General features: G+C 46.6%; 1 protein-coding gene across 4 annotated transcripts in view; it reads left to right on the forward strand.

The window, feature by feature from the left end:
- The window catches only part of FAM193A (family with sequence similarity 193 member A), a 174,016-nt gene that overhangs the window by 126,731 nt on the left and 27,128 nt on the right, over nt 1-20,157 (forward strand). For all 4 annotated transcript variants that reach the window (XM_079919309.1, XM_079919311.1, XM_079919310.1 and 1 more), the window contains 5 exons: nt 978-1,131; nt 1,247-1,426; nt 6,690-6,941; nt 18,016-18,214; nt 19,181-19,453. In XM_079919309.1, the coding sequence (XP_079775435.1) occupies nt 978-1,131; nt 1,247-1,426; nt 6,690-6,941; nt 18,016-18,214; nt 19,181-19,453 (1,058 nt within the window). The remainder of the gene's footprint in view (nt 1-977; nt 1,132-1,246; nt 1,427-6,689; nt 6,942-18,015; nt 18,215-19,180; nt 19,454-20,157) is intronic.

Here is a 20,157-nt window from a genome sequence, read left to right on the forward strand (position 1 = left end):
TGGGTGCAGCCCAGGGCAAAGCCTGCTGTTACCTCAGGTGCAGTGGGACCCCAGGAGGCCTGCTGGGCACTGTCCGTGCTTGCTGTGATGAGCTCCGGATGATAGCACATTGTAGTCTATTGACTCTTGTCTTCCTAAAAGTGGAAAAGAACCTGAGTTTGGCAATTCTGGACACTCTTCCCTAAAGCCAAAAGGTCTCCAGTTCTTAGGCTTGTTCCTTCTGGAGGCCATTGAGTGTTGAGGCTCCAGGCGGGCGCGGTGGCATGTTTACGTGGACCCGTGGGGTGTCCGTTTACAGTCGAGCCTTGAACCGTGCACACTGAGCCAGGAGCTCTGCGCCAGCTCTTTCCATGTACCAGAAAGTCATACATTTTAAGTGGTCTCCATAGGCTCTAGCCTTGAAGTCTTCTTACTTTTTTTTGGTAGATATTCCATTTGCCCATCGCTTGGATGTCTTGCTAAAGCTGGTAATTAAGATTATGACTGGACTTGGCCGCAGCTGGCCTTGTAGTGAAAAATCTTGTAGTATTTTGTCACATAAGTGCCTTTAATGTTTTGTTCAGCTGGCTGTGTCTGAGATTTTGGCGGTTATAAAAACAAACGGTAAAGACCTACGGTTGTTCTCCGTACCCCTTTAATTAGAATCAAAAATTGTGTCTGCTTGGAAATGGCGGAGAGAACAGTTGTACACCAGGGCACTTCAACTTGAATAGATGTGCAACATCAATTACTCTGATTAAATTTTGTGGTTTCCTTAATGTTTCTCCTTCTGGAGTCTTGTTTTCCGTTCTTCCAAATAGCACAAATGGTAATCTTCCAGGCGTTTCCTCGTGCGTTCAGGTTACGAGGAGATGCTGAGGGGCATGCGTGGCACTCAGTGCAGCACTCCTGTGAACGAGCGCGGTGTCTGCTTGGCGGGTGGTGCGTTCGCTGTGCTCGCGGAGAGCGGCCCCCTGGTGACGTCTCTGCTCTCTCAGTTGTAGTGACGATGAAGATGTTGCGCCGTTGTCAGCTAAGTTTGCTGATATTTATCCGCTGAGTAACTATGATGATGCCGAGGTGGTGGCCAGCATGAATGGAATCCACGGTGAACTGAACGGTGGCGGGGAAAACATGGCCCTGAAGGACGAGGTATGGGCATGCGTCTTCATAGTGACAGTAAGTGACATCAGACGGTGTCTGGTGTGTCAGTTGCCTCCATTCTTCTGTTTCAAAAAGTGTAAATTACAAAGGGTTGTTTTTAAAGTCCCCTCAGGTAAGCAGTACCAGCAGTAGTTCTTCAGAGGCTGATGACGAGGAGGCAGACGGCGAAAGTAGTGGGGAGCCCCCGGGAGCCCCGAAGGAAGACACAGCTCTAGGAGACGGGAGCCCTGGGAAGGAGGAAAGTAAAGTGGACAGTCCACCCCCGTCTTACTCAACTCAGCAGGTATGATTTTATTTTTTCGAACTTTGTTTTGCCAGAGGTCTCTTTTCTGCCTCTGGTTTCTCTAAACATGAGCGTTATTGAACACAGAATTATTTTATTTCGAAAAACTTCTGAAGATTAGGCCTGGAGAGAGTCGAGGCATCCTTGCAAATAAGCAGACGTGACTCGCTCCCTCCCTTCAGTCCTGTTCCTCTTTCCTGAATCTGTGATCAGTGTCATCTTGACTCTGCGGCACCGCAGAGTGGCTCCAGATATTTAAGTGTTGGGGAGGTTTTCTTGTCTGGGAAGCAAGGGAAGGGCTTTTTTTTAATAAAATGAAAAAGTGGAATGTTAAAATTTCAGAAGAGGTTGGTTTTGTAAGGGAGGTTTTCTTTCCTGATAGTGTCTGTTTTTCTGTTAGCCAGAGGTGCGGGTACCTTACCAGACTGTTATTTTTTCTTAGAGACTCAGAGTTTTATAATAGGCGCTCAAGCAGTTTTTAAATGAAAGGAAGAACAGATGAAGGTCCAGGCTGATTAAAACCATTTCAGTAGGTGGTGTAAATCTGCAGGAAAGGACACCAGAAGGTGTTACTACCCTGAGAAGTCTCGCTCCCACCTCCTTCCTCATCTACCGGCTGCAGCGCCTGCTCACCCCCAGCCCCTAGTCCCAATACGTAACCAGTTTTACCTATTTAAAACTAGGTCCTTCCAGTGTTTATTTATGCAAATACAAATATTCTTCGCCTTTTCATGAAAAAGGCTTATACTAATGCACACTCTGTTCTCTTCCCTGCCTAGCAGTGTGTCCTGACCAGCTTCACCTGTACAGAGCGCGCTTCCTCTTGCTCCGCTGCTGGTCTCTTTGTATTCCATCGTGTGGACGTGTCATAGTTTCGTTTTGTTTTTCTTTTTAGTCCCTGCTGACGGACACTTGTGTTTGCTTCCGTTTGTTTCCCCATCATAAACTATTCAGTGAGTAACCTTACATATCTGACATTTTATACGTAGGCAGTTCTGTCCCTAGGAGCGGTCACCAGGAGTGGCTTTACCGGGTCAGCGTGATGCCTTCCCCTCCCCCTGGAAGAGTTTTGAGCTCTTGCCAGTCTGGTAGATGAGCAGTGGTAACCCCGTGAGGTTTCAGTTTTCATTCCATTTTTTATGGGCAAAGTTGAGCTCATTCTGTCATATATTGAGGGGCCGTTTGGGTTGCATTTCCTTCTCTGTCTTGTTTTTGAGTTTAATAATTCTTTGTGGGGACTTCCCTGGTGGTCCATTGGCTAAGACTCCACACTCCCGATGCAGGGGGCCCGGGTTCGATCCCTGGTCAGGGAACTAGATCCTGCATGCCTCAACGAAGTGTCCACACATTGCAACTAAAGATCCCGCATACTGAAACGAAGATCCTGCGTGCCACAACTAAGACCCAGCACCTCCAAATAAATAAATACTTTAAAAAAAAAGAGTTCTGTATATATTGGTATATATTGGTACAAGTCATTTATCAAGTATGTGATCTACAAATATTTTCTTTTGGTCTGTGGTATGTCTTAGTATTTTTATGGTGTTTTTTGAAAAGCAGAAGTTATTAATTTTGATGCATTCCAGTTTATAAATTTTTTCTTTTATGAATCATGCTTTTGAAGTCATATCCAAGAAAATTTTACCTAATACAAAACTCTCATTTCCTCTATAATATTTATAATTTTAGCTCTTACTTAGGTCTGTGGTCCATTTGACTCAGTTTTGCTTATGGTCTGAGGTTAGGGTCCAAATTCACCTTTTGCATATTTGGGTATCCAGTTGTCCCAGTACCATTTGTTGAAAGGGCCGTCCTTTCCCCTGTTGAATTGCATTGGCTATGTATTGCAAATCAATTGACTATAAATGTTTGGGTTAATGTCTGTACTCAGGGTCCTGTTCATTTGATCTCTGTGTCCTTAAAGCCATACTCTACCTGACTGTTGCTTTACCGTAAGCTTGGAAATCGGGTAGGATCCGCCCTGCAGCTTGGTGGTCCTTTTTCAAAATTGTTTAGCCTTTTCAAAGTCTAAATGCATTCAAAATCTATGTGCATTTCCATATACATTTTATTTTTTGTTTTATTTATTATTATTTATTTATTTTTTTGCCATACTGCATGGCTTTGTGGGATCTTAGTTCCCCGACCAGGGATTGAACCTGGGCCACCACAGTGAAAGCACCGAGTCCTAACCACTGAACCACCAGGGAATTCCCCGTATACATTTTAGGAACAATTTGTTACCTTCTCCAAAAAGACCTGCTTGGATTTTGATAGAGGTTGCATTGAATTCTTGAATATTTGATAGAATTCATCAGCAAACTTCTCTGGGCCTAATCTTTTATTTGTGGGATGATAAGGATCAATTTTGGGAAAATACAGTCTTAACAAAATTGAATCTGTCAGTCAGTGACCATGCTGCTTCCATTTATTTAGGTCATCTTTAATTTCTCTCAGCGGTTTTTAAAAATTGCTAGTCTGTGGTTCTCGAACATGTTTCTTAAGTTTATTCTTAAGTATTAGATGTCTTTTGATTCTATAGTAAAGGTGTTTTCTAATTTCGATTTTCAATTGACTGTTGGTAATATATAGAAATACAATAGATTCTCATATATTGATCTTGAATTCTGCAGCTTTGCTAATAAACTTGTTTTAGAAGGGTTGAAGTTTTGTGGTGTTGTTTTGGGGTTGGTTTTTTTTTTTTTTGGTAGATTACTTTGGACTTTATACATGCAAGATCATGTTGTCTGTGAATAAACAGTTTTACTTCTTCCTTTCCAATCTGAATTCTTTTAATTCCCTACTCTTGCCTTATTGAGCTAGCTAGAACCTCCAGTACAGTGTTGAGTAGAAGTGGTGCAAGTAGATGTCTTTGTTTATTCCCAGTCTTAGGGGGAAAGCATTCAGTCTTTGACCAGTAAAGTATGATGCTAGCCGTAGGTTTTTTCATAGATGTCCTTTGTCAAGTTGAGGAAATTCTGTTCTACTCCTAGTTTTTTGGGAGTTTTATCATGAACATGCTTTGGGTTTTTCATATGCCTTCTCTGCATCTGTTGAGACCCTGTGGTTTTCATCCTTTATTCTGTTACCGTGGTGTATCTCATCAAGTGATTTTCATATATTAAACCAACCTTGTGTTCCTGGGATAAATTCCACTTGCTCATGGCATAGTCCCTTTTTCATATGTTGCTCGATTGGTTATTTTGTTAGGGTTTTTGCATCTGTGCTAATAAAAGATACTGGTCTATAGTTGTCCATCCTTATGATGTCTTTGTCTGGCTTTGGTATCAGGGTGATACCTGCCTCATAGAATGAGTTGGGAATTGTTTGTTCTGCATATATTTTCTGAAGGAATTTGTCTAAGATTGAGATTTCTTAAATATTTGATAGAATTCACAAGTGAAATCCCATGAGCCTGGTCTCTTTTTGTGGGAAATTTTGTAATTACTAATTCAAATTTTGTTTACTTACTACAGGTCTATTCAGATTTTCTGTTTCTTCTTGGGATGAGTTTAATAATTTGTGTCTTTTTAGGAATTTATCCATTTCATCTAAATTGTCTAATTTGATATCATATGGTTGTTTATTATACTCTCTTTTAATTCTGTAGAGTCTGTAGTGATGTTAATTCCTGATTTGGGTAATTTTGTTTACTCCTTTTTAACCCCCTCAGTCAGTCTGGCTATAGGTTTGTCCATTTTTGTAAATAACCAGTTTTTGGTTTTGTTACTTTTCTCTGTTTGTCTCTTTTCTCTTTCATTGATTTCTGTTCTGATCTCCATTATTTCTTTCTATATTCTTTGGGTTTGGTTTGTTCTGTTTCTAGCTTGTTGAATCTAAAGCTTAGATTACTGATTTTAGAGCTTCCAAATTTATTGAGACTTGTTTTATGGCCTAACATGTGGTCTGTCCTAGAGGTGCACTTGTATTCTGCCCCTATTAGGTGGAGCGGCCTGTAAATGAAAGTTGGGTCAAGTTGATTGATAGCGTTAGTCAAGTCTTCTATATCCTTCCTGATTTTCTATCTAGTTCTGAAAATTTTTGAGAGAGACATATTGAAGTCTTCAAGTATGCCTTTTAGGTTGTCTATTCCTTTTTCAAATCTGCCAGTTTTTGTTTCGTGCATTTTGGGGCAGTGTTGTTGAATGTGTATCCACGTAATTATTGTTCTATCTCCCTAACGTATTGGCCCTTTTGTCATTATGAACTGTTTCCCTGCTAATACTTCTTATCTTAGACTATTTTGTCTAATATTAATACTCCACCTGTCTTCGGAGTACTGTTATATATTTTTTCAGCTCTTAATTTCAGCTTCTTTGTGTCTTTGAGTCTAAAATTTGCCTTCCAGTCTTTTAGTTTGGTCTCATATTTTTATCCTGTCCATCAGTCCTTGCCTTTTGTTTGAAATGAGTCATTTACATTTAATGTAATTATTGACAATATTTACATTTGCCGTTTTGCTGGTTATTTCTGTAGGTCTCATGTTTTTTGTACCTCTGTCCCTCCTTTTTTCATATCAAAGAAAATTTTAGTGTACCACTTTAATTCTGCTATTTATTCTTGAGTTACGTTTTTTTGTTTGTTTGTTTTAAAGTTTAATTTTTTAAGGAGTGTGGGGAGTTGGGAACAGGAAGAGCCCTGGGCAAGAAGGCTAGACCCCTTCTGTTCTCACCTGAAAGTTCTAGCAGATTTGCATGAATAAACGCTTCTCAATTTGTTATTTTCCTTTGGTTGATTTCCAGAGCCTCAAAACGATTGCCTTTGACAATTGTGTTCAGTTTTACACTTGTTTTGAGGGAGAAGGGTCACCGACTGCTTCATTCCACCTTAGCCGGAAGTCCCATCTCTGGTGCATTTTGAAGAATCTCTGTGTAACCGTCCGTTAAGCAGTGTGAGCCCGGCGGAGCATGGCACTCACTGGTGGTCTTGTTGTCCTTGGTCCCAGCTCCCTCTCTCCGCTCTGCCGTCTTGCCAGTCCCCTTGCCCCTGCTCAGACAGGCGCAGGATGCAGATGGATGTGGCTGCTGCCTCAGCAGACACCCAGCTGGGGGGAGGTGCGCACCCCCTTCTCTTTTCAGGTCTCTTCAGTCCCAGTCCTGGGGGCCCTCGTTTACCTCACAAGGAGGGACCCGTCAACCTGGGGTGTCAGGACGGGCCCTGCTGCCTTTGTGTCTGCCGTGTGGCTGGCTCTGATTCAGTCCGTACCGTTCTTTGTTTCCCTAAATACTCATTTACTAAATACTTCTTTTTCCTTTCCCTTCAGGCAGAGCAAGCTCCAAACACTTGTGAATGTCACGTCTGTAAACAAGAGGCGTCTGGATTGACGCCGTCGGCAGTGACCGCTGGAGCCCTTCCTCCCGGCCACCAGTTCCTGAGCCCCGAGAAGCCCACACACCCCGCTCTGCATCTTTACCCCCACATCCATGGACATGTGCCCTTGCACGCCGTCCCACACCTGCCTCGCCCTCTCATCCACCCCACCTTGTACACAGCGCCCCCCTTCACACACAGTAAGGTAAGTCAGGGCAGAAAGGGCTGGAAAGCTCACCCGTCACTCAGACCTTGAGGGGTACATGTTGAAACAAACGGAAACCCGTAAGTTGGCAGCTTGTGTAGGACAGCATCCGCGCTTGATTGGAGGGTCTGTAAATGTTTCCTTTTACCGTAATACCTTAAACTCAGAATTTTCAGCCTTTACACTTGTAAAAACAATCATGAAAGTCATGCTTTATTCCTCCAGAATTAACTAGTACGTGAAGAGTTTTTCAGATGGTGCCGGGGTGACGGGTTGTGCTCGGGGACCTTCCACACAGGGCTTCTCCCCACCCAGAGAGCAGGTCAGTTCTCTACCCGCAGCTTTTGGAGGCCTGGCTCTTTTTCTCAGTGTGGTGGGTAAAATAATTTGAATGTGACATGAGTCCTCTAACACTGGCTGGGCTCTACAGGGTCTAAAATGAGTGTCCTCTAAGCACGAGACTGAGGAGTTTTATGTAGAAAGGAACAAGCTTGAAGGCGGGACCCTGGGTGCCATGCGGTGCGAGCCCGTGTGCTGGGCAGGTGATGAGTGGGAGGGGCTGGGGGCAGACTGGGAGGCCTGGCCAGGAGAGTAGTGAGGGGCTGGGAAAGTGTGATTTGCGTGCATTTCTTCTCCGAGAACCTCAGGTTTATGTTCAGTATCTTAGACTTTGCAGTGAGATTTTCAGGTTAGTTTCGTTCTTTGTGCCTCTCTAGTAGCTATTTTGAACTTACCTTTATTGACTCTTATCACGAATTTTTATTTTTTGGTCACTTACTCTGCCTCGTGTTATTAGTTCTAGTCAGTCAAAAGTAGAATTTCCCCCAAGCTTTACTGATAACATTACTTAAAGCAGTGATTCTCCACTGGGAGAGAAAGGGAGGACGTGGCCTGAAAGGGGCTTTCTCAAGAAGGCCACACGTTGCCATAGCTGGGGAGGGGCACAGGCGAGAGATTATAACCACTGGTTTATAACAGAGTGTAATCAGCTTGTCATGTTCTCTTATGATAGGTGCTTGGTGACCACTCACATTTATGCTTAAATTTTATTAGATTGAATTGCTCAATTTGAACACTTAATGATACCTTTGTTAATCGGGTGATTTTAAGTAGCATTATTCAGGTATGTATTCAAGGCCAGGCTATTTTCATGGTCTCCCTGATCCACAGCCCTTGCCCTCTGGGAGAACGTATGAGTTCGGGAAGCTGTTGGCTCCCTGTTCTTACCTGAATAGAGCTCCAGTTTCTAGTCCCTAGGGAACCACCCAGAGAAAAGAGTATAGAATGGTCTCTCATACTTTCTTGCTGGTGGAAGCTGTTCAAGAATTAGTTCTTAAAAATCTTCAAGTAAAGTAGTGAAATTGATTATCCCCAAAGGCTATTGGGACCTCTAGTTAAAACTGATTTCCGCCCCGCCCCGAATTTTGGCCTTTTCTCAGGATGTTGTAAGTAGTCTATAGAAGGTAAAGGGGAAGGAGAACATTTCGGGGGAGCATCATCTGTATCGAGATCTATTTATTTGATACCCATTAAACTGTAATCCAGTAGATAGATGTGAAAGATTCGTGGCTGGAAAGGCAAATATGGAGGACAAGCTGTTAAGCTGTATTTCAGCCAGTTTAGTATTAATGTCAAGATTATTCAAATACATTTAAAATACACTAGTTGGATGCCATTTTTATTTGGAAAACTGAGATGCATTTGACAGAATACTTCATTTGTACCTGGTATAAAAATGTTTGCTTTGGGCTTCCCTGGTGGCGCAGTGGTTGAGAGTCCACCTGCCGATGCAGGGGACGCGGGTTCGTGCCCCGGTCCGGGAAGATCCCACATGCCGCGGAGCGGCTGCGCCCGTGAGCCATGGCCGCTGAGCCTGCGCGTCCGGAGCCTGAGCTCCGCAACGGGAGAGGCCACAACAGTGAGAGGCCCACGTACCGCAAAAAAGAAAAAAAAAAAAATGTTTGCTTTTCTAAACAATCTTACGTTGTCACTTAACCAGGTTTTGCAAAGTTGGTTTGTGTTATTGGAGTTAGTTTGACTAACTTGAGTACTGTGGCTGCGTCTATACCTAAATGCATCGTGTGTTCCCAGCCCCGTAGGAGGTGGTAGAGAAGAAATGCGCTGTATTGGAAGGACGCAGACTCATCCTCAGCTCCGTCAGAGCAGGTTTCTCAGAGAGGCCAGCACGGTTCAGCGCGATGGCCCACGCACAGCTGGGAGGAGGGAGGTGTTGCTGAGTGTGGCGGGCACCGTCCCCACTGAGGCTCTTCTGACCTGCTGGTGTTTCTGTGTTGTCAGGGCCTTTAGAAATTTCTGGTCTGGTGAAATGACAGCTGTCGCCTTGAAGACTTTATGTCACTGTAGTTGTAATTCTTTTAATTCATACTTCTGCCATCGTGGGCAAATATATTTAAGACCTAAAATGCTTGGAATGAGCAGTGTTAAAATTTTATTTTCCTGAAATTAGAAAAACTTGAAGACTATTTCTGTTTTCAGATGTCTTCATACCAATGATACATTTCATTTGTGTGTTCACTTGTGTTATTTGAAAGTTAAAAGTAGTTGCAGGAGGTAAATATAGTGATGAAATACTAGAGAAAAAATTAAAATTGTAAGTGATAGGGAATTTAATTTCCAAATATTTGGGAATTCTCTAGCTATCTTTCTGTTACTGATTTCTACTTTAATTACATTCTGGTCTGAGAGCAGACACTGTACTTCTGTTCTTCCAAATTTGTTAGTGCGCTTTGTGGCCCAGAATGTGGTCTCCTTGGTGAATGCTCCATGTTCCTTCAGAGGAACGTGTAATCTGCTGGTTTTGGATGAAGTAGCAGTTGATTGATGGTGCTGTTGAGCTCGGGTGTGTCCTTACTGATCCCTCCCTGCTGGATCTCCCCATTTCTGATGGGGGAAGGTTGAGGTCTGCAGCTGTAATAGTGGATCCACCTGTTTCTCCTGGCAGCTCTGTCGGGCTTTGCCTCGTGTAGTTTGATGCTCTTCTGTTAGGTGCGCACATGTTTAGGATTGTTACGTGTTCATGCAGAGCTGACCCCTTATTATTAAGTAATGGCCCTCTTTATCCCAGATAACTTTCCTCGCTCTGCAGTTGGCTCCGTCTGCAGTTAGTCTGCACCAGCTTTCTTTTTTTTTTTTTTTAACATCTTTATTGGGGTATAATTGCTTTACAATGGTGTGTTAGTTTCTGCTTTATAACGAAGTGAATCAGTTATACATATGTTCCCATATCTCTTCCCTCTTGCGTCTCCCTCCCTCCCACCCTCCCTATCCCACCCCTCCAGGCGGTCACAAAGCACCAAGCTGATCTCCCTGTGCTATGCGACTGCTTCCCACTAGCTATCTACCTTACGTTTGTTAGTGTGTATATGTCCATGACTCTCTCTCGCCCTGTCACAGCTCACCCTTCCCCCTCCCCATATCCTCAAGTCCGTTCTCCAGTAGGTCTGTGTCTTTATTCCTGTCTTACGTTCTTCATGACATTTTTTTCTTAAATTCCATATATATATGTGTTAGCATACGGTATTTGTCTCTCTCTTTCTGACTTACTTCACTCTGTATGACAGACTCTAGGTCTGTCCACCTCATTACAAATAGCTCAACTTCGTTTCTTTTTATGGCTGAGTAATATTCCATTGTATATATGTGCCACATCTTCTTTATCCATTCATCCGATGATGGGCACTTAGGTTGTTTCCATCACCGGGCTATTGTAAATAGAGCTGCAATGAACATTTTGGTACATGACTCTTTTTGAATTTTGCTTTTCTCAGGGTATATGCCCAGTAGTGGGATTGCTGGGTCATATGGTAGTTCTATTTGTAGTTTTTTAAGGAACCTCCATACTGTTCTCCATAGTGGCTGAACCAATTCACATTCCCACCAGCAGTGCAAGAGGATTCCCTTCTCTCCACACCCTCTCCAGCATTTATTGTTTCTAGAGTGTTTGATGATGGCCATTCCACCATCTTTCGATTAGTGTTCCATGGTGTATCTCTCCCCACCCACCACTTACAGTAGGTTTCTTGTAGACAGGTATCCTTGGATCTTGGGGTTTTTGGGAGGGGGGAAGGTTCTTGTTGTTTAATATACTCTGATAATCTCTGTATTTTCATTGGTGTATTTAGACCATTCACTTTTAAAGTGATTCTTTTACGTGTTTGGATTAATAACAACCATGTTTGTAACTGTTTTCTATTTGTTATCAGAGGCTTCTTTTTCTGCCTTCTCCACTTTTTTTTTTTTTTTTTTCTCTGGCGGTACGCGGGCCTCTCACTGTTGTGGCCTCTCCCGTTGCGGAGCACAGGCTCCGGACGCGCAGGCTCAGCGGCCATGGCTCACGGGCCCAGCCGCTCCGCGGCATGTGGGATCTTCCCGGACCGGGGCACGAACCCGTGTCCCCTGCATCGGCAGGCGGACTCTCAACCACTGCGCCACCAGGGAAGCCCTGCCTTCTCCACTTGTAATTGAGCATTTTCTGATTCCATTTTATCTCTTCTCTTAGATATTAATTATGCCTTTCTTTCAACTTTAGCAGTTGTATTAGAACATATGTTTTAACTCATCTAAGTCCCTGTTCAGAGACCACCATTGTGCTTTCTGTGTAGCATAGGTACTTGTTAACAGATGATTCCCAATTCCTCCCTCCCATCCCTTGTGACATTGCTGTCATTATTTTCATTTATCCATATATTAACCACCTAGTACACTGTTATTATTACTTCAAACAAAGTTATTTTTTAGATCAATTAATAATTAGAAAAATAAGAGATTTTATTTTACTTGTATTTATTCCTTCTCCATTGCTCTCCCTTTCTTTATGTAGATCCAAATTTCTGAGCTATATTATTTTCCTTCTGCCTGAAGAGAATCTTTTAACATTTCTCGCAGGGCAGGTCTGCTGGAGATGAGTTCCCTCAGTTTTTGTTTGTCTGAGGAAGTCATTATTTCTCCTTCACTTTTGAAGGATAATTTCGCTGGATACAGAATTTTAGGTTGGTGGGTTTTTTTCTTCTTTGAACACTTAAAACACAGTTAACTCCACGCTTCTTGCTTGCATGGTTTTAAATGAGATGTCCTCTGTGATTGTGTTCCTCGTTCTGTAGGTACAGGGGTTTCTCCCCCCGCCCAACCCCACCCCCTTGGGCTGCTTTCAAGCTTTTCTCGTTGTCTTTGGTTTTCTGCAGCTTGAATGTGATATGCCCTGGTGTGGGTTTTGCAGGCATCTGTTCTGTTTGGTGTCCTCCGTGCTTCCTGGGTCTGTGGTTTGGTGCCTGTTGTGAGTTTGGGACGTGCTTGGCTGTTCGTCCTTCGGATGTCCCTCCTGCCTGTTCCGCCTCCTTCCAGACTCCAGGCACCACACTGAAATGGCTGCTGAAATGGCCCCACAGCTCTTGGACATTTTGTTCTACTTTTTTGGTCATTGTTGGTGGTGGTTTTTTTGGGGGTTCTGTTTGTTTGTTTAAGTTCTTGTTTCTCTTTGCATTTCAGTTTGAAAAGTTTCTCCTGACCTATCTTGAAGCTCATTGATTCTTTTCTTGGCTGTGTCCAGTCTACCAATTCTTAGTTTCTCTTACAGTGTTTTTTATTTCTGGCATTTCTTTTTGATTCTTTCTTAGAATCTCTCTGCCCACATTACCCATTTGTTCGTGCATGTTGTGTACCTTTCCCGTCAGAGCCCTCAGCGTGTGAGTAATTTTAAATCCCCCGTCTGATGATTCTCAGCCATTTTATCTTGTTTGTATTCCCTCTTAACCGCTCTGCTGTCTCTCCCTGCACCTCTGGTTAGACCTTCTCATCCTGCACGTCACACCTGATGGTCTCTCTGTACCTGAAATGCGTCTCTCAGTCTGTTCTGGGAACTTCTTTTGGATCAGTCTTCCAGTTAAGTGGTTCTCTATAATTGGGTCTAACGTGCCCCTTAAGTTTGAGTTTTTAATCCCACCTGTAATTCTTATTTCTAAGCTTTAATTTATTTATTTTTCAAATGTGTTAGAAACTTTTTATATTCTCTTGTTCCTTGATCACTTTTTCTTTCATCTTTCCTCTCTTTAAGCATTTTACACACAGTTATTCTGTGTTTGAATGAAACCTTGAGGACCTAAATCTGTTTTTATCATGAGATCATGTTTTGTTGAGCAGGTGCTGAATAGGGGACGCTTCCTCAAGAGAGGGTTCGCATTTGCTGGTGCAAAGGTGCCAGCAGGGAGCTGACCCTCTGGGACCCTCCAGCTCCCCTTGTCTCCAGCTCTCCTTCCTCCCATGGGACCACAGACCCATCCCCTCCTCACGGTGACGATGGCGCACACGTCCCCAGGGCAGCCATCCCTTCCCGCACCTCCACTGGGTCCTGTTTTTCTTGCCATGTTCTTGTCAGTTCTTTGTGGACCGTTTCCCTTGCTTTCTCCGTAGCTCAGCCCTTTGTTACAAAAGTGCTTGGTGCCAGTTATCTGGGACGTCAAGCGAAGCGTCCCCCCTCACTGGACCACGCCCGCCTGGGAGGGAGAACTTGCGGCCTTGGAGACGAGCGCATGGGCCACACCTCCTGCTCCCCAGCAGAGCAGGCTCCCCTGCTGCGCGTGGCCCGGGAGCGGTGCTCGAGGCTTCCAGCTTTAAGTCCTGTGTCTTTTCCATCTGGAGAATGTGTTGTGAAGCAGTTGCCCCATTAGGGAGGGCCTGGAGCTGAAGGTGGACACATGTCTTGAAGTCTCCACGGGAGCATAAGGGTTATTTGGAAATGGTCAGTGAGTTCAGTGCATTGAGTGGAGCCTGGTGACGTGACTCCCACGTGGCTGTGGGCCTGTGAACCTGTCACCTCCTCACCGGGTTACTTGTGTACAACCACTGCAGAAGTATCTCATAAAGTTAAACGTGGTACAAGTGTCAGATCAATTGGAATTCGACGGAGAAAAATGCTGTGTGGAAAATAGGGACATAAATAGATTGCCATCTGGGGGTCATGTTGTGACCTGTGATCTGCGTTTTATTTCAGAGGCAGAGTTCAGTTCTTCTGACGCTAAGAAACAGCGAAACAGAGGTGGGGCTCTTGCCTCTTCTCCTCTGGCAGGAGTACTGAAGAGCCTCTGAGAAGAAGTGCAGGGTAGAGGGGTCGTCACTCTCTTGTTCGCTGGGATATAAGTGGACCCTTTTGTTTGCACGCTGGGCATCAGCGGCCTCTCCCGCCCGTGCTCAGTGGCTCAGCCTTGTGCTCTCTCGGCTCCGTGCTCGTGGCATCTGGGATGACATCTGGGTGTGAGACGGGCTGGGTCTTAGGTTCCTGCATAAACGCAGAGGCATGCGTGGTGAGGGCATCAGTTAGTGTGTGTGTCGGAGCTTCCACTGAAAGCAAAATTTTGCTTTCCCGTGAGTCAGTTTTGTCTCAAAGAGGAGAACAATTGAGAACTTCTGTTAATTGAAGCCATGTGGATTTGTGTAAAGATTGAAAGCAGTGTTCCAACTTAATAGCGTTAGCCACATGTTGAGAGGCTGATTTGGTGCTTAAGTCATTAGTGTTTTTTATGGAGGCGTGGCCCCAGAATGGTCTGGGTGACAGGTGCCTGTTCTTTCCCTGAAGGAAACCCGTAGCTATGGAAGTCAGTAGGCGTCTTGTGCAGAAGCATTCGTACAAATACAGCTTGCTTGTTACAGACCCCTGCTCCCTTTGCTCTCTACAGCTGGGCCTCCTGTTTTGAGTAGACAGGCTTCTGAAGAAGTGTGTGAGTCAGATGTATAGAATCGCTGACTTATGTCTCCAGCATAACAGTTCCATGGCTACATCCCCTTATTCCGCCAAGTTAAATTCTGCCCATTTATTGAACATCCGGTATGTGCCAGGCCCTGTGCTACATGCTAGAAAAATAAAACTGGTTAGTCCTTGTGCTTGTTTTCAGAGACCTCGCGGTCTAAAGAGAAGACAAAAACACAGTCAGTCAAATTTGAAAACTCAAAATACTATGACGTACCTTAATAGGAATTGTAGGTGCGGAGTAGGAAAGTAACACTGAAGGAGAACTCCCCGAGCCTGTGGGGTGGGTTTGCAGAGAGGTCATGCTCGGGTATCCAGAGTGCTGAAGGGTGAGCAAAGGCTCTCTGGAAAGACGCAGGCGGCGGCTCCCGGCAGTCAGCCAGGCTTTCTCCGGGAGGAAGGAGCCAGCAACGCTTGGCCGTGCCCAGAGGGTCTCCGAAGTTCTTGAGTAGCTTCCGAGCCCTCAACGTGCTTCTGCTGTTCCGAGCTGCTTCTCAGAGCTGACGTGGTGAGCAAGCGGCTGCTTCCCACCTGTCAGGTATGTCTGCCCTTAGCAGAAGGTCTTCAAGACTAAGAAACCTTCTTCCATTTGATCGTTAGTTTTCATCCGTCCCTTCTCAGCAAAGCAGCTCTTAGTTTGTCACTTCTTTGTGGAAACTGACATCTGTTGAAATACAGGTTTCTTGTCCTCGCCCTTTGCCCCTGGGGCTGCTCCGCCAGAACAGCTGGTCCAGGCTTCTGCTTTGGTCCTGGGCGTCCAGTCTAGCCCTGTTTCTTCCCACTTTCAAATCCTGAATCCGCTCCAGCCTCACCCTCCACCTTCGTCTCTCTGAGCCCGTTCAGCAGGTGCGCTAAGCTGCTCAGCGGCCCGAGCTGAGGGAGGGAAGCGGGGGCGGGGGTGGGGTGGGGGCCTGGCTCGTGTCTAGGGAGACCCACCTTAGCACTTGGGAAATGCCTCCTTTGGGCCCGGCCATATGCTAAACCCTTGACATGCACTGTCTGGTTTAATTCTTACCGCGTCCCCTGGAGGTAGGTATTTCCAAATTACAGATGAGAAAACTAAAGCACAAAAAGATTGAGTAATTTGCCTGAGGTCACACAGCTAGTAAAGGGCGGGCTGGCCCTGAACCCCTCAGACTGGGCAGCCCGAAGTCCAGCTCCGTCACTGGCCACGCCTCCCAGGGGTGGAGCCAGAGGCAGCAGCTCTGACCTGAGCACAGTCTCAGCTCAGACGTGGCCGGCCTGGAGCTCCCAAACCCTCCCCTTCCTCCCCACCTGCCCCGCCAGCGCTCCAGCCCTCCCCGGCCCCTTACTAACTGCTCTCTGCGTCATCCTTGCCCCTCTGGCTCCTTCACCAGGTTGCCACAGATCCGTGTTTCTAATCAGCTGACCAGACCGTCTCACCCTGCTGCGTAGAAACCTCTGTGGCTTCCCAGCCCCTTCAGGACGGAAGTCACACGGGGTTGTCTCTGCTGTGGCCCCTGCAGCCCGTCAGGTTGTGGCACACTTGTCCCTGGACATTGGCCATCCCCGTGCTCTGACCCTTCCCTTCGACCCTCTGCCCAGCCAGGCCCTCAGGGTTCTGCCAGACCATCACCGCCCTGGGAATCATCCCCAAACCCTCCCACTTGAGCTCACAGCACTCACTGCTCATTCCTGTGTCCTCAGGGACGCTCCCAGCACAGACCTGTAGCTCGTCTGGGTGGGCCTGGGCACACACCTGCAGAGGGAAGGCCGTGTGCTGCATCAGCGAGATGCTGGGGGCGGCAGGGCCAGGATCCAGGCGGCCCCATCCCCTTGCAGTTTATGTAACTCGAGGCAAGGCAGACGTTAAACCAATAGGTTAAAGATAAGTCTTGAATTATGACTGTGGTAAGTGCTGAGAGGGAAAACTGATGGACTTTAGTGTGTTTGATGGGAAGGCCCCCCGTGGTCTGGGTGCTGGGTGGTGAGAGCAAAGGCAGTGATGACTTCTCCAAGGACGTGACATCTAGGCTGTGGCCAGTAGGATAAATGCAAGTCAGCAAGGTCTGAGCTGAGATTAGGACCTCCTAGAAAGTGGACACAGTGTGGGCCAAGTTGTGGGTCAAGAAGTAGCTTGGAGTTTGAGGACCAAGGAAAGACCCGTGTGTCCAGGGGCTTCGTGATCAGGAAGGACGGGGGCGGCCGGCCACGTTCAGGACTTTGGGTTTTACGTCAGAGCAGTGGGAGACCAGTGGCACAGCCGGAGTGTGGGAGTGACGCCCTCCTACTCACATTCCATGAGCCCACTCTGGCTGCGGTGGGGAAGACTGTTGCGGGTATGGGGGGCGGGGGCAGGGGGACCAAGGGGAGGGACGGCCCAGGACGTGTGCAGGGAGCAGCTGACGGCCAGTCACCCCATAAATGTGTGGACCCAGCGCCCTCCCTTGGCACCTTCAGACAAGGGTCTTGCCCTCCCCGCCCCGGGGAGGGTGGTTTAGAGCTCAATGTAGAATCCATCTTTTCTTCACACTTACACTGCACTTTGTCCAAGTGTGAGGGAACAGCGTAAGAGCTGACCATTTTTATGAGTGATTCCAAAGTTGACTTTGCGGCCAGCAGGGGCTACTCTTCCTTGCGGTGCACGGTGATTTTTAAAATGTCAGATGAGAAGAAGCCACAGGAACAGATCTCATGCAAATGGGCCTCATTTAAAATGAGACTAGGGGACTTCCCTGGTGGTGCAGTGGTTGGGAATCCGCCTACCAATGCAGGGGACACGGGTTCCATCCCTGGCCCGGGAAGATCCCACATGCTGCGGAGCAACTAAGCCCGTGCGCCACAACTACTGAGCCCACTCTAGAGCCCACGAGCCACAACTACTGAGCACACACGCCTAGAGCCCGTGCTCTGCAACAAGAGAAGCCACTGCGATGAGAAGCCCGTGCACTGCAACGAAGAGTAGCCCCTGCTCGCCGCAACTAGAGAAAGCCCGCGCGCAGCAAGGAAGACCCAAGACAGCCAAAAATAAAAACAAATAAATAAATTTATTTAAAAAAATAAAATAAAATGTGACTAGGGAGGAATGTGAGAAGTCACCGAGTTGTCTAAAGTTTGTCTGATACATTCCTTGAGCATCAGTTGCTTTTAAAATCTACCTCTGGTTCAGATTTGCCCCGTCACGTACAGCCTCATAAATACTCAAGTAAGCCTCTGCAAGACGTGCTCCCGGGACACCTGCTCACGGCAGGCGCGTCCCGCAGGGTTTCGGTAATGACTTGTCTGTTTGTAGTTTAACTGCTTAGGTAAATAGGATATTAATTTGATATATGATTAGAACATTTTTTTTTGTAGGCTTTACCGCCAGCACCTGTTCAGAATCACACAAATAAACATCAGGTATTCAATGCATCTCTTCAAGACCATATTTATCCGAGCTGTTTTGGGAATACTCCAGAGTGGAATAGTTCTAAATTTATAAGTCTTTGGGGATCAGAAGTGATGAATGATAAGAACTGGAATCCTGGCACTTTCTTGCCAGATACAATTTCTGGTAAGGAACTCATTAAAACTTTTTTAAAGTTTAAAATGATCTGTGCTGAGTGGATTGCCCTCTCTGTTGCTGCAGTTCCCCAGTAGGGGCCCGGGCTGCTGCTTCCCCTCACCTCCACCTCTAGCAGGAGGCCCCTTGGCCCCTTCAGGCTGCTCCAGCCACCCATGTCTGCCGCCAGGAGCGGAGCAAGGCTCTGGGCTTGGCGGCCCGTTGCCGGCACAGGAGCCGGACGGGCCTCGGACACTGGGTCTTTCCCGCCCCAGGGCTGCTGAGCGTCTTGGCTCCAGGGTGCAGTGTTGGGCCTTTGGTTCTTGAGCATTGGTGACCAGCAGACCTCGACCCGGTGCAGCAGGGTAGTGTGGCTTGAATGCTATGACTTACGTTCCTTTTCTCTCTTTCTGCACTGACCCTACATGGGACCTGTCCCCTCTAACAAGCACCTTCCTCCTTGCGGCCTCAACTGCTGAGGTGCAGCTGTTTCTTCAGTGGCAGGGCAGGGCATGCCTGAAGAGGGGTTGGTACCTCTGCCTCATCTCTGTCTTCACGTGGTCAGAGCCCCTGGTGGTCCCACACCCCCGCCCCTGCATGTGCTCAGAACAGCAAGCTAGACTTGACATCTGGTCTGTGCTTAGAAAGGGTTTCTAACTGTGTGACCTTGGGCAAGTTGCTTAGCCTCTCTGAGCCTCAGTTTCTTCATCTTCAGGATAGGAATGATAGTACTAAGCTCAGAAAGTATTTTAAGACATTAAATAACTTTTGGAAAGCACCTAGCACAGGAATTGGCACATAGTAGGTGCTCAATAAATTTTTCTTCTGAGATGAAAACTAGTTGACTAGTGTCATCCCATTGGAATCCTAACTTAAGTAGCAGCCCCAGTGTTAATAGTTTATTCAGCAGATGTCCTTTAGGTTTTAGCTAAATGCTCTTTCTTTTAGAAGCCTTAATTTTCCCATTCTTCTCTGAAGGGAATGACATATTAGGGCCAACACTCTCAGAAACAAGACCTGAAGCTCTTCCACCTCCATCTAGCAATGAAACGCCTGCAGTTCCGGATAGCAAAGAGAAAAAAAACGCTGCGAAAAAGAAATGTTTGTACAATTTCCAAGATGCTTTTATGGAAGCAAACAAAGTTGTGATGGCCACGTCGTCAGCCACCTCCTCCGTGTCCTGCACGGCCACCACGGTGCAGTCGAGCAACAGCCAGTTCAGAGTGTCGTCCAAGAGACCGCCCTCCCTCGGTAAGGCCCACCAGCCCGCAGGAGCCCTCGGGGTGGGCGCTGCGTATTCGCTCCTTCTTCCTCAGCAGCTCTGTAATTCCCTTTCACTCGGCCTGGCCAGGGATGTCAGTGTAATTAACACCTAAGAACGCTCGTGCACAAAGAGCGTGTCCTCCAGGGCTCTGATGAGAACTTCACTGTCACACTGACACCCTCCAGGGCTTTGCCACACTGTGTCCTGCCTTTCCTCTCTGCGCTTCTTGTTCTGTGGTGGGGAGAGGTCTTTGCTTCCTGAACACGTGGAGTAATTTTTAGGCATCTGAAAGTAGAAGCCTCACGGAGAGTCAGCTGATGGGGCTGCTGACCAGCCTGAGATGCAGCCCCTGCTGCCGTGCAGGTCACTGGTGTGGAGGTGGTGTCGCTGTCACACTCTGCCCTGAGCACAGCGAAGAGGGGGCTTGAAAGCAAGGGGGGCAGTCAGAGACCAGGGGCAAATGTCAAAGGGACACGGGAGCCGGATCAGAGAGGCCTCACTAGCCAAAGTTAGGACTGTCTGAGCATCAGAAAGAATGAAGGAACGGATTGTAGCACGCAACTAAAGTCGGGAATCCGTCGGGACGCTCAAAAGAGGGAGTCGGGTGGGAAGCTGTCTGGGTGGAAGCTCGCTGCTGACTACGTGTGCAAGACCGGTACAGATAGAAGGCCACTCTGCAGCCAGCCGGTGA

Source organism: Stenella coeruleoalba, assembly GCF_951394435.1.
Source record: "Stenella coeruleoalba genome assembly, chromosome: 4".
In the NCBI taxonomy this organism is placed as follows: domain Eukaryota; kingdom Metazoa; phylum Chordata; class Mammalia; order Artiodactyla; family Delphinidae; genus Stenella; species Stenella coeruleoalba.